Source organism: Pangasianodon hypophthalmus, chromosome 6, assembly GCF_027358585.1.
Source record: "Pangasianodon hypophthalmus isolate fPanHyp1 chromosome 6, fPanHyp1.pri, whole genome shotgun sequence".
Taxonomy (NCBI): domain Eukaryota; kingdom Metazoa; phylum Chordata; class Actinopteri; order Siluriformes; family Pangasiidae; genus Pangasianodon; species Pangasianodon hypophthalmus.
The window spans coordinates 16,728,723-16,755,671 of NC_069715.1; the positions used below are offsets into that span (position 1 = coordinate 16,728,723).

Sequence of the window (26,949 nt, forward strand, 5' to 3'; positions counted from 1 at the left end):
TCAGAAAGGTAAAAGATAACGGATTGCTAAGAGGAGGAAAATGTGTATGTTATATTTTCTTTATTAACTTGGTAGACATGACTTGTTTTGTAGCTAATTTCAGAAAACACTTCGTTTGGCGCGACGACCAGACGAGACGCGTCGCGCGCGAGCTCATAACTGGTTTCGTTATCTGAATTGGACAGAAAGCGACTTTTACCTGAGATAAAATCGCCATTTTAGCGCTTGTTACCAAACTAGATTTAGAAAGAGAAGCTCATGCGGGAAGACAGTGCTAATTTCCATCCAGCTGATGTGGTCCAAATAAGGCTGGATTACTGAAACGGAGAGTAGGAATATCGCGCGTCTGGACTCGGGTTTTGAGTCGCTCCGTCCCGGTTTGGACATCTCCATGCCGTCGAGAAGGTCTGTGCTCGTTTTTACAGGTACACAGAGTCCAGTTTGATCATGTTTAGTTTGATCATGTTTATTAAATGTGTCTTACAGAGAGTGTCATATGTGGTCAGCCCTGGTGCAACTGCGCAAATATTTTCGACAGTGTTTTAGCCTGTTTCGGAGAATACATTTAGCAGTAGGCTATGCTTCACAATTATGTTTCAAATGGCGGCATGCACATTTGTGTGATGTGCTACGATTAATCTACCTGAACTATTTCTATTCTGTTTAAATTGTAGGTCTAAGTTAGATTTTCAACTATCAGAAATAAACAGATCTGAGGGTAGGGAAAATATTAGGTATGTCCAGTTAATCCTCTGATACTAATTAGCATAAGTTTCCACATTGCAGAAGGACAATTTCAGTTTTTAATTCATACGTGTAAGAGCAACCACACCATGTGTAAACCTGTATTAACGATGACGAAATTGGTTAATAATTGTATTAGTCAAACTATACACAGTGGCGGTTCTGGCTTATTTGGTACAAAAGAAGTGAAGAGCGTGTCTGAAAGCTGCGCGCGCGGGCGGCGCCCCATGCCGACCGTGAGCGCGTTGCAGTCCTAGGCGGCTGTATTGCCTATGCCGGGATCCACCGCTGGCTACTCTGACTACAATATTAAGAATAGTCATGTGGGCTGTAGTTAGCTTTATCTTCGAGATGGTGCAGAATGTAGGCTATTCATTATGTGCTGATCTGCCTCTAAAAACATTTGAAATGGTAAAAGGCAAAGATAATAAATTATTCAGTCAGTTGGTCTGATCCACACAAGGCCGTGTGCATGAGAGCTTCAGCTCCTCCATCGCACTCTCCTACAGAACAGGCGCCATCTGCTGGAATACAGAAAAGCCATGTCAGGACGGTTAATGCGGGCTTTGGAAAAACCTTGCCACAACTCACTGGCTAGTTCCAATATTTTGATCTTGCCTGCTGCAGCTGTTTGTCATCATGTGGACAGTGTCAAACCTGTGATTGACCAGGTTTTTAATTAGATGAGAGAAATGTTTGCAGGGTATAGCCTACTTGTAAATAAGAGGAAAGAATCCAAATGCATTCAAATGATATATCCAGTCAGTTAAATCTACCATGTGTGCACTTTGTAGGTATACATTTACTGACTATAGCTGATTTGTTGACTATATGTGCAATCTGTCAGCCCATGTTAATCATGGCCATATATTTGGGTGGTCGCTCACCACAGCAGTGACACTGACATGGAAATGCTGCTAGGGTTTTAAAACATCTGAATTGAACTACTGGCTTGGAAATAGTCCACCAGCTCAAATATCCAGCCAACAGCATTGTGCGTAGAAACTGACAGTGTTCATGGGCTAGAGGACGATTAATACACACTGTGCATGGAAAAAATTTTGTAGTCTCTAATACCTACAAGATGGAGTGATAAATAGGCAAATAAGAATACACAGCACCTAAGAACATCAGCAATGCTACTCTATCTAATTCTGTCCTACCAGCACCACATGCACCTCTATGCCAGTGTCACTGCAGTGCTGAGAATGTGCCATCATCAGCCTAAACATAGAGGTGGTCAATGTTAGCTGAATAAACTGCTACTCAGCTGGATGGATTGAAAACATTCATTTCTTTATCATACATGTGTGAATGCATCAACATACAGTGTAGTTACTTACATTATTTTGTCAGCTTTTTAATGCAACTACAATACAATTTCCCTCCTGCACTTGGCTCCATTCGTTCCGCCATGTCAGAGGAAGATCTACGGTTAATTAAGTGGGAGTGACTAACTTTCAAAGCACCTCCCACTCCAAAATCAGTTGACCAATAGAGATTTAAGGTGAAGGAATTCTTTTAAGACCCCCCAAACTCGCCCCCGGCTAAAAAAAAACTGTCAGAAGCAGAAAAAAAAGGCAGAAGCAAATCCCCAATTAGAAAAAAAAATACAGCAAAATGAGAGTGTGATTACGTAGTCATCTTTTTTTGACGAATTCATTTTTATATAATTCTCATTACTAATATAGTAATATTTTTTACATTTGATCATTAATATTTGGCTTGAGGATTTTAAAATTTTATTTGAAACATTTTGACCAGCAAGCGGCTGGTTTCTATAGAGTTATGCTGCGTTCGAGGCGAATTTGAAACTGCTACAAGTGGCTGGTGAAGCGAGGCTCCCTGCAGTTAGGTCCCGATCTAGGCCCCGCCCCGTGCTGTGCCGCAGCGCCGCCTCTGTCCTAACGCGCTTGCTGAGGAATTTCAGCGCTCGGGACTGGAGTCCAACACGATGTAAAACCTAGTCACGGAGACATGTTTTCGGGGCACTGGTACGTTTTATGGGCAACTGACCGAAAAGAAGTTCTGTGAAACGAAATAACTGTCGTTTGTTGTTAAACGGACAGGGAGCGGAGAGTAGCGCTGGTCGGGCCGCTGCTAGATGGATGGTTATGGGGAAAGGAGCGGGAGCCGCGGCACTACGACTCGGAAAGACCCTCGTTGTATTTGTCTGCCTTCTCCAACCGGGTAAATCCACTTCTCTGTTTTTTCTAATAACTTCTTTCTCAGATTTGGTCTTGGAAGACACAAAAAAAACAACAACTGGGCACTGTTTTCAAAGATTGTTTTCTGTTTCTAACAACGGTCTTTAACGCAGCCTGGGCAGCAAGAATAGAGCTGTGTGTTTAGTTGTAGGTACTGATGGGTTAGGGTAAGATATTTCTAATTCCATTTTTCTCAGTAAAACGAGATATTTTAACTAGCATCCTAATAATATTTTAGTGTTATTCTGTCAGAAAAGGAGCTGAACGCTAAGTCTCAGTCGCCTCAGTCGCCTCAGTTAGTTTAGTGAGACAAAACGTGGCCTCCGCGCGGGGGCCAGTCGTGTATTTTATTTTCGGTTCGTTTGGAATGGGGTTCGAATCCCCCTCAGTGCAACTCTAAAACATTGTTTCACACAACTTTGTGCATTATAAGCACCAAGGCAGACATGTAACAGACAATTCTGAAATAATAACAGTGCATTAAGTTTGCAATGTGGTTTAAAATGTTTTGTGTTTGATGGCTCATTAGCTCATTATTGTTATTAATTGATTAATGTTGACATGCAAATAAAATTCAAATATTTATTCATCAAATGTGCAACACAGAATAAATCTCTGAATAAATCTCTGACCATTATGTCAACAATGATCCAATAGAAATATCACTTAACATTTTTATATTAAGATATAAATATTTATTATATATTTATTTTAGATTAATTAAAAATAAAAATGTAATAGCAGTATAAAACTATTAAGTTGTATTTGAAATGTAAACGAGACATGTAAATGTGGTTTTACTCTAATATAATGAATTCCAGTGTTGAATGCTTATGGGTTATTGAAGGATGGTAGTCTTAATAAAATAGAGTACCTAATGAATCCTGCAGACAGAGACACACTACACCAAGCAATTTGTGTTTACCATTTTTTAAAAAAATTATTATTATTTGCATTTTAAACACTTTAAAAGAGCAGTGAAAACCAAACATGACAATAGTGAAGCAACACATACACACGCATAAGTCCACCCATATATGCATATTAATGCAAACTTAAAATTACACCATAAAATAAAGTCAGAATATATCTACATAAGTTAAATATTCACCACAAGTGAAAAATATTTACAAGGGAACATTTATCTTCATTTTCTTTTTCTGCCACCCATCTCTGTCTTTCCATCTCATAAAAAGCAGACTTGTGAAACTCTTTCCAGATCATCTCTTTTTCCATCCCCTGATGTTTGTAAATGTACAAGACTTTGGCAGGACAATAAACATATTTCCCTGCAACCCCAGGAAAGCCTGTATGTATGTGTGGACTGTTTGGGCCCTGCTTAACTTCCATTTTTACAAAATCTACATAAGTGACCAATGTGTTGATATTCAGGCCTTTTGCGTTTCTGCTGTCCTTTCTCCTACACCTTTTTCTTTGTGGCCTCGAGTTCTCTCCGAAAGAACTGTTTCCATAAAGTCTTGAAATGGCATTCCGGGGTTTGTTCGCCCTTCACCACTGTAAGCTTTAAAAACCTAAAAAAAATTTTTTTTAAAAAAACCTCAAAAACTTTAAAACCTTTAAAAAAAACTGCTTCTTCTTCTGGTCTGGCTGTTGCTGCTGCGGTTGTTTTTTTTGCCTCTCAGAGCAGGTGCTGGTGGGTTTAAAACTGCAGGGTGCATTGTTACATTGTGTGTCTCAAGAAGATTCCCTGGACTTGTATTTAATGAAGATCTGCCGTTCAGCAGCTTGGCCATGTGCTTGATATACTGTGCTATGTTCAGTGTTGTGGCTGTATGGAGCATGTTGTTGGGATCAGTACAGGATCAGTACTGTCTTTAACTAAATTTAACTGTTAATATATTAAATTTTCCTAACAACCATTTGAATGATATGCCAATTAATTACCTACAGAAGTATTATTATTATTGTGCTTACATTTTGCCTCACTCTAACATACAAACAGATGGATGATAAACTGTATTCTGGGAATCTGCTGCACATGAGAGCAAATAAATTACATTTTCTCTCGGGCTTTCACGGGCTGTTTCCCATTGGTGTACTTGTACTTCTCATTGTCGCAGAGGGGTTTACACTATGCGATTGATCATGAGAAAATCAAACATGCTTGAAAAGATCAGTAGTCTCAGTGATTGCTCACAGACTGATAAAATTGTTGTTTGGAATGCTTTGAAATGTAATGTTTTTACCACACAAATGCATTTGAGACAGACAGCATGTGTTCTTATCTCTAGTCCAAGGGATCTACTGCATATTTGCCATAGCATCATTGTTTAGCAAACCACTGGGAGCTCCTTTCTATCCAGCTGCAAGCCATGTAGTTTTATGGCTTCATTAGCCTTTAAGCCTAATTACATCATTGGTGTCTGTAAGGCTCTGTGAATGCTTGTCAAAGATGTCTTTATTTAGACATCCATTGATCATCCAACATATTTGGAGCCAATTAACACACATGTTTTGTATTACTCTGTATCTGTCACAACCACGCTCCTACAATAGGCAGATAACAGTGAATAACATTTGTGTAACTCATGATGGTGGCAGCAGAATGAATTCAGAAATCTACAGAATCATTTTGTCTGCCAATTTACAGAGAAGTGCATCCAACAGTTTGCACTGGATGTAAGCAAGGGATATGCAACCAAATATTAAGTGTCATTTGCTTTATTTATTTAACTGTTCCAATATTTTTTCTCACCTAAAAATTGGGTGGTCTGCCAGCAAAGGTGCCATGATCTAAGTTGTTTAACACATCTAGGTGTACATAATCAGGAAATGAAAGCTGAAATTCTGATCCGTCATCTCATATTCATCTTTAGATCTCAAACTCACATGTCTTCAGTGTATAGCAAAAACAAAATAATTGGGCTTTCTGTTCCAATACTTTCGGAGGGGGCTGTATAACACAGGTTCTAAACTTGGGCAACCAAAGAGTGCACTGTTACTGGTGCTAATTTGAAATTCTTTTTGCATGTCACTGTCTATATAGAATTTTCTTCTCAGTATTATGTGTATGCAGTCAGAATGAAATTGCCAAATTATGACTGATAAATACAGTTCAGATATTCCTTGCATATATCTTCTTCATGTTTAGTACTTCATGGCTTGATTTTATGCTTACTAAAGTAGGGAAGTGCTGGTCTGATAATGAATATTGATATTTAGGCCAGTGCTGTCCTGGAACACTGGATCAGTATCTGAGTTGACATATTATCCAGTCTGATCCACTCGTGTTTTGTGCTGTGGGTGCGTGTGATTTTGACTGAAACAGATCTTACACATGAGCATAGGACTCAACTTGTCGTAAAGCCATTAGAGAGAATTGTAGGTCTGTTTTCATCAACAGATATGACACGTGACAGGTGTTCATGATGATTTATGGCAACAGGTGTTGGGTGCCGTCACGTGCCATATGTCCTACTCAGTCAAATGTTGACAGGTTTGACAGATATGTTGTTCAAATGTCATTATCAATCAAATCAGTGTTGACAGTTCATAGTATTTGGTTAATGAGAAATATTGTATCAAAAATCCTATTTCATGCAATCAAGTGGTATATTTAACAGGAGTTAATGTTTCTTAAAACCTCTTTATTGTTGTAGTGTTTGACACATGCACACATACTTAAGGTCAGTGAGATACATGTTTCAATAATCCTATTTATTGTCATCAATTATCCTATATAACAAGTTCTAATAAATAAAGTTTCCGACAAATGATCATTTAAATTCACAAGTTGGACAAGCTGCCATGGATACAATTAGACATGTATATTTACAAAAAAAAAATTACACGCACTATTCATTCAACTTCTAAGTGTTTGTTACATACAACCTTGAGGTCAATGAGATGCATGATTCAATAATCCTATTCATTGGCCTCAAGTATTATATTTAACGTGTTAAACATTAATCAAAGTTTCATACAAAGAATTATTTTTTGATTAATTATTGAAAACACTTTGATTCTGTCTCTCTCATGCTCACATCAAACACCCAGACACTCGTACTTACTTAAGGTCAAAGATCATTGTCATGTTGCACAACAACTGTGTGCTAGTGTATCCTGTTCAACAGCTGTCCTGCCATGGATAAAAGTAGACACATACATAAAAAAAAAAAAACACATGCACGCAACAATTTTCTTTGACAAATCAGAATAAAGAAATACATACATACCCCCAAACATTCTCCCTTCAAATACTTTAACCTTTTAGATGTAGCATAGCGTTGATGAGAGTGCACTAGCCTGTGCACCCCCAATGGCTGGGGTTGGCGCCCAGCGTTGGGCTCAAACCCACAGTCCTGAGATCAAGAGTTCCAACCAACTGAGCTAGCTGGGCACCTACCACTTTAGATGTAGAATACCACTGATTATTGTTTAACTACTATGTAAAAAAAACTAATTTGTTGATTTAACTTTTAAAAAATTATGTAACCTATTTGCCTTAAAATTTTGAGTTGATTAGAACTAAACTATTAAGTTGAACAATATAGCAATTAAGCTATTTCAAAGAACGATATTCGGTTGATCAGATTAATATTTAAAATCCGTCAGTGTTGTTATAAACCAAATACTTTTTGTTAACACAAAATCTATGATGTAAGCTTGTTTATATAAAAGTATAAATACACACACACACACATACTGAACACTGAACACTTTAATAGGAACACCTGTGCATGTACTCATTCATGAAATTATCTATTCAGCCAATCATGTGGCAGCAGTGTAATGCATAAAATCATGCAGATACGGGTCAGCAGCCCGTTCACATCAGCCATCAGATAAGGGAAAAAAATGTGATCTCAGTGACTTTGACCATGGCATGATTGTTGGTGCCAGACAGGCTGGTTTCTATAACTGCTCATCTCCTGGGACTTTCATGCGCAGCAGTCTTTAGAGTTTACTCAGAATGGTGCAATAAAAAAAAAAAATGGTGCAGCTCCGTTCAACAGGAAGTAGGTCATTTTGGAAAAGCATTTTTTGAAAAGCGATCTTTTTTTTTTTGAAAAGACATCTACTATATAGCTATAATTACACTTAATCTTTGCATAGCTGTTACACTGTAATTCAAATGAAATCACTAACTAGGAGAAAGGCACATAAACATAGCTACGTTGCACCCCCTTAAATGCATGTGCCCACTACACATTACTTCACTACCATTAATTAATGGCTAATAAGGATAACATCATATATCTCTCATCTTCTTCATGCATTATCTCACCAAATATTAGCTGTATGTTGACATGGAATCTGTTGTAAAGCCTTAGATCTGGGCTTAACCTAACACATTAGCAAAAAAAAAGTTACTCTACAGCGCTTGCTTCATATGCATTGTTTTCATACACTCATCAGGTGGCAATGGCACCGTAGTGCTTGGGCCCATTATCGCTGCTTGCAGCTATATTTAGCACTGAAAGTTAGCAGGGCCTTATTGTTTTCCTAAGGATTATTTTTATTTTTTTAGGGCCCAAGCACTGAAAGTACGCAGGGCACCATTTTTTTTTTTACTAAGGATTATTAGGGCCCACGGACTTAAAGTGCACAGGGCCCTATTGTTTTTCTAAGCATTATTATTATTATTATTATTATTATTATTATTATTATTAGGGCCCAAGCACTGAAAGTGTGCAGGGCCCTATTGTTTTCCTAACGATTATTATTTTTGTTTTTATTTATTTATTTATTTTTCAAGGTTTTGGGGGCTTTTGGGGCCCTTAATGTGCTCAAAAACTCATGAAATTCAGCACACACGTCAGAGTCATCGGCCATTAGGCCCGGACAGAGGGTAGCACGTGGGCATGGTGGGGGGCTCTGCAGCGCTCCCTTTTACACGGTACAATATATTGTACATACATGTACGTATATGTGCGAAACTCAGTAGACACATTGTTCTCATTGACCCAAACAACTTTCACAGTGACTATCATTAGCTCCGCCCAACAGGAAGTTGGCCATTTTGGATTTCATGAAAAGTGCATGCTGTGAACTTTTAAAGATTCCTCCTAGGGGCTTGATGTGATTATCACCAAACTTGGTCAACATTATGCCAAGACATTGGGGACGCTAAATTGGTTTTGCCATGGCGAGGCAATAAATTTATGGCGAAAAAAGGGAAACAGGAAGTGTCTCATATCTTCTGCATGCACTGAGTGATTTAGATCAAACTTGAGCTGTATGTTTGGTACTGGGGGCTGAGCAGATGGACGTGACTATTGTGAGCCACGGTCATAGTGCCACCAACTGGCAGCAGGATGTGTGTCACTTAAAACAGGCTTTTAATAGTCTTCTTATATTTACCCGTATCACTTCAAACTTGGTCAGAGTAATGTCGAGACACGGCTGATGTAAAATATTTGAAAGGATTCTTGATTTCTTAAATAGTGTTGCCGTGGTAATGCATCAAACTTTAATACTCTTGTCTTGATATTCGGGTGTTTTGAGGCTCTTAGCATGCTTAAAATTTCATGAAAGTCAGCACAGACGACAGTGTTGTCAGCCGTTAAGCGTAGACAGAAGCTAAGATGGGGGGGTAGCGCCCCTTTTGACTAAAGTGGTGGGGTAAGTTTCATCTACAGTCATCAAACTCGGTACATATATAGTTCTCATCAAGCTGGACAACTTTCAAAATGACATGTCATCAGCTCCGTCCAACAGGAAGTAGGTCATTTTGGATTTAATGTGGATTTTTTGAAAATTGCAGGCTCTGAATTTTTAAATACTCCTCCGAGGGGATTTATGCGATTCTCAATAGATGTGAGATAATGTCAGTATTTTGCCAAAAGATTGAAAATGTTAAATTGCGAACGGATTTTTGATATCTCGAACGGAGTGGCCATGGCGAGGGATTAATTTAATGACAAAAAAGGGAAACAGGAAGAGTCTCATATCTTTTAAGTGCATTGTCTAATTTAGATCAAATTGGTTTCCATTATTTCCATTATTATTTACATCATAATACATAAATGAATATTTTATGCTGATAATTGTTTTATGAAAAATCATATGGTGTAACTGAAAAGAAAAGGCCATTTGAAGACTTTTATTTTGAAAAAGTTTTCAAAGACCATCATACAGCAGCTTGTGAAGAGCATCTGAGGGCACATAAAAGGTCAGTACCACTCTTTAAAAGTTGGAAAATAATCATGTATTATGCCGCTGGTCTGTTGTTGACAAAACTGACCATTATGTGGTATTACCTCAAAAAGCCCCTGAACAGTATGTGTTTTATTAAAAGCTGCATAATTTGATAATTAATTTCATAATGGCCTTGTGTGGTAAAAAAGACATGTTTTGGTAAGTGGCCAATTCGCTTAACTGTAAATTTTGAAAAAATTCTAAAACATCATGTGGTGCGACCATTGTTAAACATTGTCAGAGATGGATAAAATTTACGTAATTAAATTTCATAATTAAGCAAGTTAAGCTATTATTATCAAATACTTACATAAAGTACAACAATAATAAAATAATAAAAATGCTTAAATATAAATATATAATGGTCTGTCCAAATGCTCGATTCTGATTGGTTGGGGGAAACCGTATATACCAAAAGTAGTTCCTGTCAGTTGAATTACCATTCTAAATTAAGGCACTAACTATAAACTGTACCCATAGTAACATACAGTTAACTCACAGCTTCATTATTAGTAGAGATGCACCACAGACGTGGGTAATTCACACACGCTTAATCTCTCTCTCTCTCTCTCTCTCTCTCTCTATCTCTAGTAACTATTTACTATAATTCATTCAAATAAATGTGATCTTATTGCAGTACTTTATCTCTGTGAATGATTCAGAGCAGAATTCCTGATCTAACGACCCTCATATAAATTAACTAACAGCGTCAATGACAGCCTTAACAATGCTGCCAAGTGACCATGGTATAAGTGGGATAATCCAGGGCTAGATGTGCGTTATACGATTTTAATGCACTCCACGGAGGCTACCACCCTCCACCCAAGTTACACAAATACATTTTTACTAACATTTGAGGCTAAGTGGACTTTTAAATTTTGCAAAACTTTATTACAATGGAGATAAATAACTCATAACTATTTTAACCTATTTCCTAGATGCCTTTGACAAGCAAGGAGAAGACTAGCACTACACTCTTATATGGAGTTGATTTCTGTTTCTGTATATAGTATGTTTTTTATTTAATTGTTTCTGTTTATAGAGAATTCAGTAACTATTAAAAGTATTAAATTCCTTTTGTTTAATGGAATTTAGTGTGTTCTCGTTTTTTTAATCTTTGTGTAAACTTAAATTTAACCTCCATGAGTCCTGTCATCATTTGGTACGACCATCAGTCATGTGGGGTAACCACTTTTGGCAGTAAAAATATTAAATACCAAATTAGATATTGAAGTTCTGTTTCTGGAATATTAATCACTGACATAATATGCTGAAGTAAACCCTTTTGGTATACATTATACATACATTTTATGGGTTTTAAAGAGAAATTTAATCTGTAAATTTCATGAACACCTGACATACTGCTCCTAAAACATAAAAATGAGCATGTTACTTACAGTTATTAAAAAAACAAAGTGCAAACTAATTTTTAAAGCATTTTACTGTACTACAATTAACATATCCAAGTTTTATATCTGTTATTTATATTTTGTATTATATTATGTAAAGGTAATGTAGTATTTTAAATATCACAGTCGCACCACTTGACTTTTTTATGGGCAAGAATTGGTTGACTTGGTAAAAAAAAATTATAATAATTTAATTTCATGTTTATATTAAAATTTATGGGTAAAGGGCTGTTCAAATATTTGTTGTAAAAAATATGCAAGAGTTTTATGATTTCGAAATAGCTCTTTCAGAATCCTAATCCATCACTGACCCATATAAGAAATTTAATAAGACATATAATAAGAAATTCCAATTAACTTTGCTGAAAGCCAGAGTTATAGATACGGTTATAGTTTCTTGTCTTTTTTTGAGGTATTTATTCTACAGTTTTTAATGTTTTTTGGATGAATGTCTTCCTTTGAAAAATCCAGTTTGATCTGGATGAATTATATGTGGGGTGATTGTTTCAATTCAGCTAGTTCAGTTCAATACAGTGATATTTATATAATGCTTTCAACAGTGGACATTATCACAAAGTACAGTCAGGTCCATAAATATTGGGACAGTGACACAGTTTTGGTAATTTTGCCTCTGTACACCACCACAGTGGATTTTAAATGAAGCAGTCAAGATGTGACTGAAGCGTAGACTTTCAGCTTTAATTCAAGGGGTTTAACAAAAATATTGCATTAACCGTTTAGGAATTACAGCCATTTTTTACAGAGTTCCTCCATTTTCACAGGCTCAAAAGTAATGGGACAATTGACTGATAAGCAGTTTAATGGCCAGCTGTGGCCTGTTTCCTCCTTATATCATGATGAATTAAGGAGATAAAAGGTCTGGAGGTGATTCCAAGTGTTGAATTTGCATTTGGTAGCTGTTCACGGGAACTCTCAATATGCCATCCAAAGAGGTGTTGATGCAAGTGAAGGAGGCCATCATTAGGCTGAAAAACCAAAACAGACCTATCAGAGAGATAGCAGAAACTTTAGGAGGGCCAAATCAACAATTTGGTACATTCTTAAAAAGAAGGAATGCACTGGTGAGCTCAGCAACACCAAAAGGCCTGGGAGACCACAGAAAACAACTAAAGTGGATGATTGCAGAATTCTTTTCTTATTGAAGAACAACCCCTTCACAACATCTAGCCAAGTCAGGAACACTCTGGAGGAGGTAGGCCTATCATTGTCAAAGTACAATCAAGAGCCACCTTCATGAATGTAAATACAGACGGTTTACCTCAAGATGCAAACCGCTGGTAACACTCAAGAACACAAAGGCCAGATTAGACTTTGCTAAAAAAACCTCTTAAAAAAGCCTGACCAGTTCTGATGCAAGATTAACTTGTACCAGAATGATGGGAAGAGAAAAGTATGGAGAAGGAAAGGAAGGGCTCATGATCCAAAGCATACCACATCATCCGTTAAACATGTGGAGGCAGTGTTATGGCATGGGCATGTTTGGCTGCCAATGTAACTGGGTCACTGGGGTTTATTGATAATGTGACTGTTGATAGAAGTAGCAGGATGAATTCTGAAGTGTACAGAGCTATACTTTCTGCTCAGATTCAGTCAAATGCTGCAAAACTGATAGGACAGCGCTTCACAGTACAGATGGATAACAACCCAAAACATACTGTGAAAGCAGCCCAAGAGCTTGGAAATTAAATGTTCTTAAATGGCCGAGTCAGTCACCTGACCTCAACCCAACTGAGCTGCTTTTCACTTACTGAAGACAAATCTGAAGGCAGAATGACCCACAAACAAGCAGCAACTGAAGATGGCTGCAGTAAAGACCTGGCAAATCATCTCAAGGGAGGAAACTCAGCATTTGGTGATGTCCATGGGGTCCACACTTCAGGTAGTCATTGACTGCAAAGGATTTACCTCCAAGTAATAAAAATAATCCTAATATTTATGATTATATTAGTTTGTCCCATTACTTTTGAGCCTGTGAAAATGGAGGAACTCTGTAAAAAATGGCTGTAATTCCTAAACGGTTAATGCAATATTTTTGTTAAACCCCTTGAATTAAAGCTGAAAGTCTATGCTTCAGTCACATCTTGACTGCTTCATTTCAAATCCACTGTGGTGGTGTACAGAGGCAAAATTACCAAAACTGTGTCACTGTCCCAATATTTATGGACCTGACTGTAGCTTTACAGAAAATTGAATATAAATTTAGATCCCTAATGAGCAAGACAGAGGCAAAGGTGGCAAGGAAAAACTCCCTGAGACGACATGAGGAAGAAACCTTGAGGAGAACCAGCTTCAAAAGGGAACCCATCTTCTTCTGGGTGACACCAGATACAATGTGAGTCATTGACAACTGTATGCTATAAGGTCAGACATTACAGTGTGTGTTCAGCTCTAAATCTATAGTAGCCGAATAAAGTTATCCTCAGAACAGTGAGTGAAACCTGGGCATGGACTGTTTTCAGAAGAGAGAAGACTCTTTAGGTTATCCATAGAAATCTTTAGGTTATCTGTGTGGTACTACAGCAATGGCACGGCAATCCCCAACAGCAGCAGTTGGTATCTAGTAGGTAGCTATTGTGAATAGTTTGACATCAGTATTGATGAGTGAGAAATGTTGGTAACTAGACAGCACTGTTGGGTTTTTGTCAGGTTTTTTATCAATATTTTATTATTTATTTATTTAAAATAGAAACGTATATAGAATACAAATCATGTAAACTATGATTTGTACAGACAGATGCCAAGAAAGCTGCCCACAGTGAGACAGAAGTGACTGGGTAGGTAAAATAAATGAAGTAAGAGAGCAAGGCTTTAATTTGTAAACACTGTCAGCTTTGGATAATGTTATCCTTTGCACCGTTGAGCTTAGCAGTGGTACCCTCCAACAAGGCAATGTCTCTGAAGTATGTTAGCCAATTGGAATTTGTAGGAGTGGATGGTTCCACCCAAAGCTTTAAGACAATCTTTTTGGCAGCGGTACCTGCTGCCAGTAAAGTCCTTTTTGATGTATGTTTAGCTGGAGTGTGGTGTCATCCAATAGCAGGAAGAGCAAGGGGTCCTTGGGTATCTCCAAGTGTAAAATGTTTGAGAGAACAGTGCATACAAAAGTCCAGAATGAGACCACTATAGGGCACTCACAAAACATGTGCATATAAGAGCCTGCTGTATATTTAGATTTAGATTGCAAAGATGACAATAAGGATCAGATCTAACCTTCACTTTATGCAATAAACCTGGAGCCCTATTAATGAGGTTATAGTGGATCAGTTAGCGTGCAAGGTTCTTAAAGGTAGTAAAATACCTGGCCCATACCACATCCCAGTCAGGTTTAACCCTTAATTCCCATTCCTAAAAGCAGGTAACTGGCATACTTGAGTACTGATGCAACAGGATGGAATTATAGACCCTGGAGACTATGGGTTTTTGCCAGGTTTTAGTAGTACTGATATAAGGGCTGTGTTTGTGTGTGGAGGTAGTGCAGATTTTTGTTTAAAGGAAATCCATCTGGTCTTAAAGCTTTGTTATTTGACATGCATTTGAGTGCATTATAATAATCAGTTTCTGTGAGTGTGATTTATCCAGTGTCTTTTTTTGATCAGTTTTGGAAGGCTGTGTAACTACACTGGTCAGTTAAGTCCATGCTTCATACTGATTTTATTCTTTGGGAAATACTGCAAATCACAGTGAAAACAATTCTGCAATTCTCAAAACAACAATTCTCAGGAAAAGTGAATAAATAATAAATAAATAAACATGGTATCTCATTCTCAGTTAAACTCATTACACATCTTATGCTAACACACACAATTAGCCTGAATGTACAAACATATATCCACATACATCAACATATATCCACAAAGACATCAAAACAATATAACAATGCATAATAATACATAATGTAATGACCAGATATAATTTACCTTGTTATGCATTTGACCAAATGTAGAATTCATAATGTTGGGAACTTCAATATTGCCCTTCTCAAACTTTTTATTCTCTGCCACTCAACATTCTGGTCATATATCACCACGTAGCTTACAGGACATTAAACCATAAAATAACAAATACAGTTCTTCTATAAATCATGAATGGTAAGGTTATGACAGTTAACAGAAATGATGTTTTGATCAAACAAATATACAAAATAAATTATTTCAAATGTTTCAGTTTATATTTCCATGGCAACACACAAACTCAATCTGCACCAACTACAGGCTAATGAGCAGCAATTGTTAGCAACTGTTCTATGTTTCTTTAGGTAAGTTCATGGTCTAGAGTTTATAGCTTACTACAAAATGTTCTGAATCTGTTCTTTATGGTGACAGTGGTGCATTGCTTTTCCTTTATTGTTTTTAATTGCTAGGATGAGTGATTTTTCTTTGTTTTATTTTAGGAGGTTCACCAAGTAATTTCCTGATTCATTGTTATACTTGAAATTATTGTATTTTGAGTTTTCTTTTTTTTTTTTTTTTGTAGCATGAATTGTCTTTTTATTAATGAATCCATTTTTTTGAAAGATTAGTGAGCCTGTTCCAGAAGTAGCCATGCAAGCCCAAGCCATGACACTACGTCCACCATGCTGAACTGTTGAGCTCATTTGTTTTGGCTCTTGAGTAGATCCTTTTTTCTTTCTCCACACGGGCCTGTCCATTGCTTTGGTAGAAGTTAATCTTGGTTCCAGAACTTCTGTGGCTCATCTCTATATTTCTTTGTGAATTCCAATCTGGTTTTCCTGGTTGTTAGTACACCAGTGGTTTCTTTATTTTTCAGGACATTCTAAATTGTTGTATTGGCTATAGCCAGTGCTTCAAAATGGCTTGCTTTTCTCCCCTAGAAAGCTCTCTGGTCTTCATGTTGTTTTTTTAAACAATAAATGCAGTCTTCACAGGCGAAACCCAGGGCTCAAACTAAGAGTAGACTTTCAGAGCTATTAATTGTTTAAACAATCAATCTAGCGGCACACCCGGATAACAAGAAACACCGGTAAGTCAAATGTTTCAATATTTTTGATCACTTGAAAAAAATAGGTGGGTTCAAACACCTATATATAAATATTACGGAAATGAAAGCTGAAATTCTGACCTCATATTCATCCTTGGATCTCAAAACCAAATGTCTTCAGTGTATAGCAAAAACAATTGGCCTTACTGTTCCAATACTTCCGGAGGGGACTGTATCTCATTAATCAATTACTATAACCTGTCAACATTAATTCGATTGATGATGACATTTGAACCCTGCATCTGTCAAACCTGTCAACATTTAATTTAATTGATGATAACACATGGGACGTGATATCACCCAACACCTGTTGCCATAAATCATTATGAACACCTGTCACCTGTCAAAATTTGACAACTGATGAAAACAGACTTACAATTTTTTTTGTGTTGCACATAAATTAGCAATAGAAGTTTGCCGAAAGCAGGCTTTGCGAATGTCAGTATTGGATCAATATCAGGTTTTGGGCAATACTCAGAGTGCTGATTGTGCTATTGTATCAAAAATGGGATTGGTGCAACCTAATAATAAAGTATGTCTTGGCGTGTGAGGTTATGGCTTCTAATGATTATAATTCCCTTTTTTATATACAACATTTTTATGCTCAAGGTGGGTATACAGTTATGCAAAAATGTATTTTGTCTTGATTTTGATGCTTTATTTGAAACTGATGTTAGTGGTTTGTTACAGACTTCACTGATGTTGTACTCTTTAGAGGACTTCATGAGTTTTGCTGCAGAGATGTTGGTCATGACATTGTGCAATAAAACCGCTAATGTCAGATAAGTGGCAAAGCTATCAAGATTATAACAGCAAGCCAGAGAGCTTAACTTCTGAACTGTATGAATGTTTATATTCTCCTTGTCTCTCCTTGCAGTGGCTCCACAGTGTAAGATCCTAAATTGTAACACTGAATTCTGGGCATCAGCACCAAGCTCAGGCCCAAGTGAGGAGTTCTGTGCGGCTTTGCGTGCATACAGCCACTGTGTGTGGCGCACAGCCCGCTCCTGCCGCGGTGACCTGGCCTACCATTCAGCCCAGCATGGGATCGAGGACCTCATGAGCCAGCATAATTGTTCCAGTGAGGGTCCTGTGGCCCATACAGTACCGGCCATGCCATCTGTCCCACCTCTGGTGCCTACAGACTCGGGGATACCATCAGATGGGCCAGAGCTGTGCCAGTATGAGCGGAGTGTAGGACGCCCCAAATACACACACTGCGGCTTCTTTGGCGACCCCCACTTGCGTACCTTCAATGACCAGTTCCAGACGTGCAGGGTGCTGGGGGCATGGCCACTCATTCACAACAAATACCTGTCTGTGCAGGTCACTAACACACCAGTGCTAGCTGGATCCATAGCCACAGCCACTAGCAAAGTAAGAGCCTTTATTGCTGTTTTGTTTTGAAAATACAGGTTTACTGCATTTATTCACATTTGACTAAAAAGTGGCATCGATTAACTAAAAGTGCAGGTATTTGCATGCTTACAACAGCATGCTCTGGTCATGACAGACTAAGACTGAAAGGTGTGTTGATGTACTCTGACAGTATACTCGTAAGTCGTTGTGAAAGGAACATACTGCAACTTTCAATTTATTCATTTATTTTACTTCTGAATAAAAAGTGGTACTGCTAAGCACAGGAGTGTGACTTTTAAAATTTGCACTAATTTATCTAATGTATAAAAACAGTGTTTTAGAGGACAACAGTCAACAAAGCTTGGAAGAGCACAAAAGAATGACATCATCCATTTGAAACTTTGAAAAGAATTAGATTTTTGGAACATATTCTGACAAAACCACATGGTGGGGATTCGGTCATTCATGTCAAGACAAAACCAGAAACTATTCACAGCTCTCAGCTCACATCAAGAGTTGTATAGGCTAATTGTAAAAATTAGTACAATTAATTATTCCTCATGGGATGGGCACAGGAATGCACATTTTATTTTACGGAGAAAAATTACGGGGATAACGGTGATATCTCTCTTCTAATGTATCTTTTCAAATTGTTGAAAAAGCTACAAAAACAGAACATACAGAGAAGATACTGATTGAAAGGTCTAAAAGTATTAAGGCAGATAGGCTTGTATGGCATATATAGCAAAATATTTTCAGGAATAACCCTACTACTACTAGACATTTCAAAATGACCTGGACTGCTTAAATACACCCCAGGTAGACGCTTTTGGGGATCCAGTTGGGGAACCTTCCTAACCCATGCCCCTTCAGAAAGCATGTTGCACCAAGTTGCTGCTGGTGGAGTTCAGTAGATAACAGTGGATAGCAGACAGACTTTGTGAGTCTGGTTAGTATTTGGAGTATTAGTATTAGCTGTTACCCTAAGGCATTTTTAAAGAAGGGCATGGTAGCAGTGAAAGAACAGTAATAACATCAAGCACCTGTTATTTCTAATTTTTTTCAGGCTGCCAAGAACAATGTTGGGATATGTGTGGTGGGGTTCACTGTTTTTTACGCATATTTACTTTAAGGGCCTTGTTGATCCTCATAGGAAACAGCAAATATTTTCTGTGCATTAGCTGGCCCTCATACCTCATAAATTTCACTGCTTTGCTTTATGGTGCATTGATGCAGCTAAGACGCTGCCTCAGAAAACCACATAGCTGCAGGCTTGAAGTGTAAGTGCAGATACCGATGACTAATTAATTTCTTTTGCATAGTCCAGCCATTCGTCCTGCAGCTGGAATTATGCGACCATTGGCTGTTTTTTCCTGAGCTGTGCCACATATCCCTAGTTTGAACCACTAGAGAGGGGACAGGAAGGACCAATGCCACATTTAGAAACAGACCAAGTTTCCACCATCAGGATCTGTTAATGATGCATCATTAAGTAGATTGCCCTCAGTTTATTTTAGATTTCAAGGGAGGCAGTGTTTTGCTCTAAACAACTTCCTGCTGCATACACAAGTGACACAGGAGTTAGGCTGTGGGGAGGGTGATTGCTGGGGGATTTGGTCTTTAGCCCCACTTCTACCTTCTCTCTTCTCTGTCAGTGTCGGACACATGCACACTTAGTTCTGTGCTCACATGCAATGATCTACAGTCCAGAAGTCACAGCCTAAAGCAGCACTAAAGCGAGGCAGGAGTCAGAGGCAGGAGTCAGGGCCTCCTTAACTAGCCCTGGTGCATGCTGGGATCTTGGTGCTGATGCAAATACACTTAGCTGGAGCAGAATCCACAGGTCATTTCTCAGTGCCATGAATGGCTCGCCTTTGTGTCTGCACACTGAGGCCTGCTGTAGATCTCGTGTTTCTCCCATGTTCACCTTGCTCACACACACATTCCCTCACAAACAAGAGATGGGGTCAGAATGTGACATTACAGAGAAGGCTAGGGACTGAGAATGCTCAGTGCTACACAAGCTGGCACTGTAACGCAAGTCAAGGCACAAACATGACCCTCAGAACCAGACTGTCTCAGCAGAGAGTCACTGGGTCCAAAGTGTTGCTTCAGATTCTGAGTTAAACTGAGTTTGGGTTTGATGATGTTGAACTACAGTTGAACTACATGTTGACTACAGTGACAGCAAGGTTCTGAAGGGCTTTTACTGTGTGAAGCTTTCTTTTATAGTTAAACTGTATCTTGTTCTTTTGCGTCACAGAGTGTTTTGTCTGTAAAACATGCAGATTATTTTCATGAATGTACACTATATAGCCAAAAGTTTGTGGACACTTCACCATTGCACCCACATGTGCTTTTTGAATATCCCATTCCAGAGTTAGTTCCACCTTTGGTGTTATAATAACACCCTTCTGGGAAGGCTTTCCACAAGATTTTGGAACATGGCTGTGGGATTTTTGTATTTGTATAGTGCTTTTAACAATGAACATTGCCAGAAAGCAGCTTTACAGAAACAAATACATCAAAATTAAATTAAATCAGAATATATTGTAAATATGTGAATTTATCCCTAATGAGCAAGCCAGAGGCGAAGGTGGCAAGGAAAAACTTCCTGAGACGATATGAGGAAGAAACCTTGAGAGGAACCAGACTCAAAAGGGAACCCATCCTCATCTGGGTGATAACGGACAGTGCAGTTATAAATAAATCCTTTCTATAACTATGTACTACATGGACAAATATTACAATTGTGCAACCAGTAAATTCATTACAGTTTTCACATGAAGTCCAGTTTGTTGAACCTATCCACTATCCACTGATGGAGACCTGAGTGCAAAACTGCTCGTGGCAACCGCAGCTCCAAAGCCACCACAGCAATCGCAGTCCCAAGCCATCACAGTACAACTCCTCATATGAGATCGCCAAGCAATCAGCGAGCAATCTCCAGCTGATGAGAGCTCCAACTAGAAGTAGGGATGGATCAGGCAGGTCTGGAGAGCAGAAGGGGACACAATCAGTGGTATCTCAGGAGTAGTATTAAGAGAGAAAGAGGAAGAGAGAGAGAGAGAGATTGTTAGCTTTTGCCCCGTAATGGCTAAGGACAATGTACTTTGTGTGCAGAGTGCAATCAGGGATTCCGGCAAGACTAGCTGTGACAGCGTAACTAAAAGGGAGAGCCAGAAGGTGGCAAAGACACGAGGGTGCCCTGGGATATAAACCGGCCAGCCACACCACCGTCAACAAACCTGAGTGAACGTGTGAGAGTGGGGGTGACAGCATCCAAACATCCCAGTTCACCACAACACTCTATGCCTGTGAACCCTCCAGACCTGCTCCTTTACCTAAGAAAAAATTATTCGCAAAAGGCTTGACTAAACAAATATGTTTTCAGCGTAGATTTAAACACTGAGACTGTGTCTGACCCCCGAACACTAAGTGGAAGGCTGTTCCATAACTGTGGGGCTTTGTAAGCAAAAGTGCTACCCCCTGCTGTAGCCTTCACTATTCGAGGTACCAGCAAATAGCCTGCACCTTTTGATCAAAGTAGGCGTGGCAGATCATAAAAGACCAAAAGCTAGCTCAAGAACAGAGGGATCATTCAGTGCTTTATAGGTCAATAGTAGTATTTTATAATCAATACGAAATTTGATTGGGAGCCAATGCAGTGTGGATAAGATAGGAGTGATGTCATCATATCTTCTGGTTCTAGTAAGGACTCTCGCTGCTGCATTCTGGACTAACTAGAGCTTGTTTATGCACCTACTGGAACATCCAGACAGTAAGGCATTACAATAATCCAACCTAGCAATATTTCTGTTATGAAAGAAAGCTATCTGAGTAATATTGTGTACATGAGCTTCAAATGAAAGACTGGAGTCAATAATCACATCAAGGTCTTTTACTGCTGCACATGATGAAACAGAAAGGCCAACCAGAATTATGTTATCAGAAGGCTTACTTCTAGCTGCATGTAGTCCTAGTACAAGTACTTCTGCATGTTTCTATTGTGGTCTTATTCCTAGTCAATTTTTGCTACAGTATTAAATAAGAATCTAAGATTATTTTTGTTATCTGCAATTAGGGTGGAGAGATACACTGACCTAGCAGCACTAAGAGCTTTTCTGTAGTTCAGAAGGCTCTCCTTCCATGCTGTTTGAAATACTATCAATTTAGTTTGATGCCACTTACATTCTAATTTTCGAGTGGTCTGTTTTAAGGTATGTGTGTGATCATTATAGCAGGATGCTAGCTTTTTCTCTCTAATTATTTTTCTTTTAAGTGGACCTACCTTATATAGCATGTAGCGGAGCGTTGATTCAAAGCATTCAGTTGCCTGGTCAAGGTCTTCAGGATCAGATTGTGATCCATTCATGGTTGGTAACTCTGGGAGATTACTGATAAAATTCTGTGCAGTTGCTGACGTGAATGTATGTTTGATGCAGTGGCGTGGCAAGTTGTATATATTATGATTAAGGCACATTTTAAATGAGCTGAGCTAATGATCTGAGATAGCTTCAGACTGCGGAAATATGACTACATATTCTATATTTAATCCAAATGTTAGTACTAAATCAAGAGTGTGACCACCACTATGAGTGGGTCCTATTACGTTCTGATTAACCCCTACTGAATCTAGAATGGACACAACTGCTGTTCTCAGAGGGTCTTCTGGGTTATCAAAATGAATATTAAAGTCTCAAACAATTAATGCTTTGTCTAAATACACCAGAAATCTACAAATTCACCAAGGAATTCAGAATATGGCCCTGGGGGTCTATAAATAATAATTAGCAGAATCGTCTAGGTAGACTTATTTTTTTGTTACGCTATGTTGGTATAAAGAACTTCAAACACATTGAATTTATGACTAGGTTTTTGTGAGACGCCTAGATTATCATTATAAATAACTGCAACACCTCATCCTCTGCCAGTTAGACAGTTAGAGCATTCCAGTTCATCCCAAAGGTGTTCAGTGGGGTTAAGGTGAAGGCTCTCTGCAGGCCACCCAAGTTCTTCCACACCAACCTTGACAAAGCATGTCTTCATGTTTCTCGCTTGCACAGGGGCATTGCCATGCTGCAACATGTTTGGGCTAGGCCTCTTAGTTCCAGTGAAGGGAAATTGTAATGCTACAACATACAAAGACATTCTAGACAATTGTGTGTTTCCAAATTTGTGGCAACAGTTTGGGGAAGGCCCACATATGGATGTGATGGTCAGGTGTCCACAAACGTTTAGTGTATTTCGGGAAATGTTTGCATGTGCATCCTGCATAAATACAAAGTGCAACAATTCATGTATTCTTTTCCCTCTTCCCCTTTTATTTATATCACAATACCGTTTCCCTGAGGACTGTGAACACTTGATATCTTTAAATTGATTTGATATTTTTGCCAAACACCTGTTATTTTGTTGCTTTAACATGCTTAAGCTTTTCCCTCTCAAAGTAAATGGAATTACTTTGTTCATCTGAACATATTTTAAAATATAATTATTATATTTTACATATTTTATATAAACCATTTTAATTATTACTATTTATACAATGTTTTTTTCACCCCCAGTTGACAATCATCTTCAAGAGCTTGCCATCCTGCACTGATCAGAAGACATACCATGCTGAGGCAGGGGAACTGGTGGCGGCATTCACTGACGGCTCACAAAGTGCAGGTGCCCTGCACATTCTAGAGAAAGTTCCTGGTCGCCATGTGGAGATCCAGGGACGCCACATTGGCGCCACACTTCTGATAAGGCAGGTGGGTGGTTTCCTGACGTTTGCTGCAAGGATGCCTGAAGAGGTGACTCACTCGCTGGACGATAATGACGACCAGGACCTGTACTTGTGCCTGCATGGCTGCCCAGGTAATCAGATCATCGATTCAAGGAGTCCCGAGAGCCCCGCCCGTGGCTTTACACACCAATTGGCCATAGCCAAGTGCAAGGAACGCCTCCCAGTGGAGGACGTCTATTTCCAGTCTTGTGTTTTCGATCTGCTCTCATCAGGTGATGCTGAATTTGCACTGGCTGCCTACTATGCCCTTGAAGATGTCAAAGCTCTGCATTCAGACAAGGACAAGTATCACCTCTTTGAAAGGGATGCAGGCGCATTTAATTCGGCCTCCCAGGGATGTAGCTTTGCATTGTTGATTCTGCTTGCCATGTCTTTGTGGACTCATTTGTGTTGTTGCAAATGTGTATAGTTCCACTTGGGTGTATTTGTCGTCTTGTAATGGTCAGTGGAAAGTGTTGTATCTTCAAGTCATAGAGGCTGAACCATGGAGGCTTTCAGTCATGTGTGTTTGTCTTCACGCTTCCCCCAGCCATGTGTCATCTGTGTTGTTATTGAATGGATATCCAATGAGCAAGAGCCAAACTGCACACATGCTCATCATGTTGGTTTTAGAGCACAGACAAGGTGGCAGTAACAGACTCCAGGACAGAGGCTTGGAATTGGATCAAAACCTGTCCATCGTTTCAACTAAAATGAAATGCTGTTGAAAAAGGTGGTTCTCCAGCTGGTTGCTGCTCAAAAAACAGAGCCCTAGCAAGGGTCTTCTGGAAAAAACTGCAGCACAACATGAGATTTTATTAACCTTTGGTGAAGAACTTTGCTGGAGCTTCTCGTCTTTGATGTGACTCCAGCTTTGGAAAAAATGCATGCTATGTTTCTGGAAGAAACATTGAGCCAGACAAGCTGTCTGGTCTGGAAATAATGGGCCCTAACTGCACATTTTTTTTGTATAGTGTAATGTGCTGATGGTCTGTGTGTGGTGTGTATGTGTGCAACTGTAGGAGTTTAGAGAAATATTTCAGAATGTTCACCCAGTAGTTGTACTGTAGCTCTGGCATGGTGGTCTCTGGATCAGAAAAGAGATTTATTTTTTTTGCCTGCCAAGAGTTTGTTCTTGCATGACTTGTCATACCAATAAAAAATTCATCAGCTTCACTGTTTCTCCTTGTCAGATTTGTGTGGTAGGCGTTACACACCTGCACTTTTTGCAGTATTGCAGTGCTGGGGAAAATAAGTCTCTTCTTTCTTGGTGTTCTTTTTGCTGTCCAAGTTGGACTGTTTGGTAGCTGTGAGTACAGGGCAAGATTAACATGAGGACACATGAAGAATAGTTCCCCCGACTAACTAAATAATAATTAATCGACTATATAAATGCAACTGTTCAACGCCATTGTGAGTTCAAACCGACAGAATTGCAAGACTGTTTTCTGTTTAACATATCCTCATTTGCCAACATATAAAGCCAAAAAAAAGCCACTTTTGGTGAATATTACAGGAGATATTGCTCCCATATGTTCATTCATCATCCTGACTGTGACAGAATAGAGCTCCTACTCTCCAGTACAAACAGGTGTGCTGACGTGGCTGGACTTTAGGGCCTGTTTGCTCCATAACTCTGGAAATCTGAGAGTTTATGGCAGAGTATTTTGTTTTGCCAAAGAACGAGTCATTTTAGCCAGTAATCTCCTCAAGTAATTCAATTTTAAACACACACACACACATTGTGCTGCTAAACTACAATGGACTTTTCCAGTGCAGGGAGGCACAAGTTCCCTGGGTTCAGGGTGTGTGTGCATGAAGAGTGTGTGCCAACAACAAGGGTTGTTTTTCCATTACAAATACACACACATAGCCACTGATCTTTCATACGAGACATTTTTATTTTGTTTGTTCCAGATGCCATCGATAGTCTTCTGACATTCATTTATTACCTGATTAAAAAGTGAAAATATCAGTGTATCACCTGTCATGTGAAAGTTATTTATGACTAAAGAAATCAGGTCATATTAGCCTTGACACAAAGTGTCACTCTTTATGGCAGGTACCTGAGTGAGTAATTATAGATCTAATGTTTAATTTCAGAGTCTGTATGAGAATTTTATAATCAGTATATTTCCACAACATTTTCATTACCAGCCATCATGGATCAATATTACAGACAACAATTTAATGTGTTTCTAAGAAGTGTTTCTGTAAGAGTTCTGAGTGTCATGAAAATAAAATGTAATTAATGACTTAAGAGAGTTTCTCCACATTAGCTTATTTCTATATTCTGTTAAGTGTCACAGGCCTTAATTACTACTGCGAAAGCCTGTGCTGGTACAGTTTGTTTACAGTTTGTTTGTTTTGAAACAAAACAGCAAATATCAAGAGATTGTATTGTTAACATTTGTGTAATGTCAGTTCTGCAGCTCTAAACTGTGAGTTCTACAAAATTTTGAGTTGTATTTGTTCTTAAGGTTTTGTATTTGTAAGTTTCTTTTAAATCTTGCATTTATTGGATGTTGAGTGAATGAATGTTTCCTTTTAATATAGTCATATTGTGTACATGAATACCTCAGACACCACAAATTATCTCTAATTAGTGGATCTTTAAAGATTTCTCTATACAAAAGTAGAAAGGTAATGTGAACTGTAATTTACTAAGAGGTGAGTCTTCTGGCGTTTGTGTTCATTACTAAAGCACTTTGTTTTTTTTTGTTTTTTTTTTTTCCTTTCTAGATGTGACACTTGTAAAATTACAATGGGAAAAAACATTTAAGATGTATTACTGAATGGGAGAAGCCACACAGATCAAACTGATTTGTATATAGGATTAAAACAGTGCCACAGTCCACCTGTGTGTGTGTATGTAAATTATAAATTATTTATTCAACAAAAAAATAAAGTGGCCTTGGATATGTGGTGTCATTTCATTTGTTTACCATCACAAGCAGTAAACATAGACTGCCATCTGCTGGTCATATCATGATACTACAGACCTTTTATAGGAAAATTATTCTGATTATTCTAACATTATATACTTAACCCAGCCACTGGTAGTGTAGTGTCAGTGTCAGTCCCAAGCCGGGATAAAATGAGTGGGTTGTGTCAAGAAGGGTATCCGGCGTAGAACCTGTGCCAAATCAAACAAGCAGCCCAATGATCTGCTGTTGCGACCCCTAATAGGAGCAACCAAAAAACAACATTCTATTATATACTTACATAATATGCATGTACATTTTACACTCTGCACTCTGCTTAAAGAGTCATTAGA

General features: G+C 38.5%; 1 protein-coding gene across 2 annotated transcripts; it reads left to right on the top strand.

The window, feature by feature from the left end:
- Window positions 1–26,580, top strand: rgma (repulsive guidance molecule BMP co-receptor a). 2 transcript variants are annotated; one of them, XM_026927763.3, is made up of 4 exons: window positions 1–8; window positions 2,814–2,934; window positions 17,418–17,917; window positions 23,467–26,580. In XM_026927763.3, the coding sequence occupies exons 2-4, from the start codon at window positions 2,853–2,855 to the stop codon at window positions 24,100–24,102; spliced, it is 1,218 nt and encodes a 405-aa protein (XP_026783564.1). In that variant the 5' UTR covers window positions 1–8; window positions 2,814–2,852; the 3' UTR covers window positions 24,103–26,580. The 2 variants fall into 2 exon arrangements, with proteins under 2 accessions (XP_026783564.1, XP_053090758.1); XM_053234783.1 differs by lacking the exon at window positions 1–8 and having other exon boundaries at window positions 2,622–2,934; window positions 17,231–17,917.
- The last annotated feature ends 369 nt before the right edge of the window (window positions 26,581–26,949 follow it).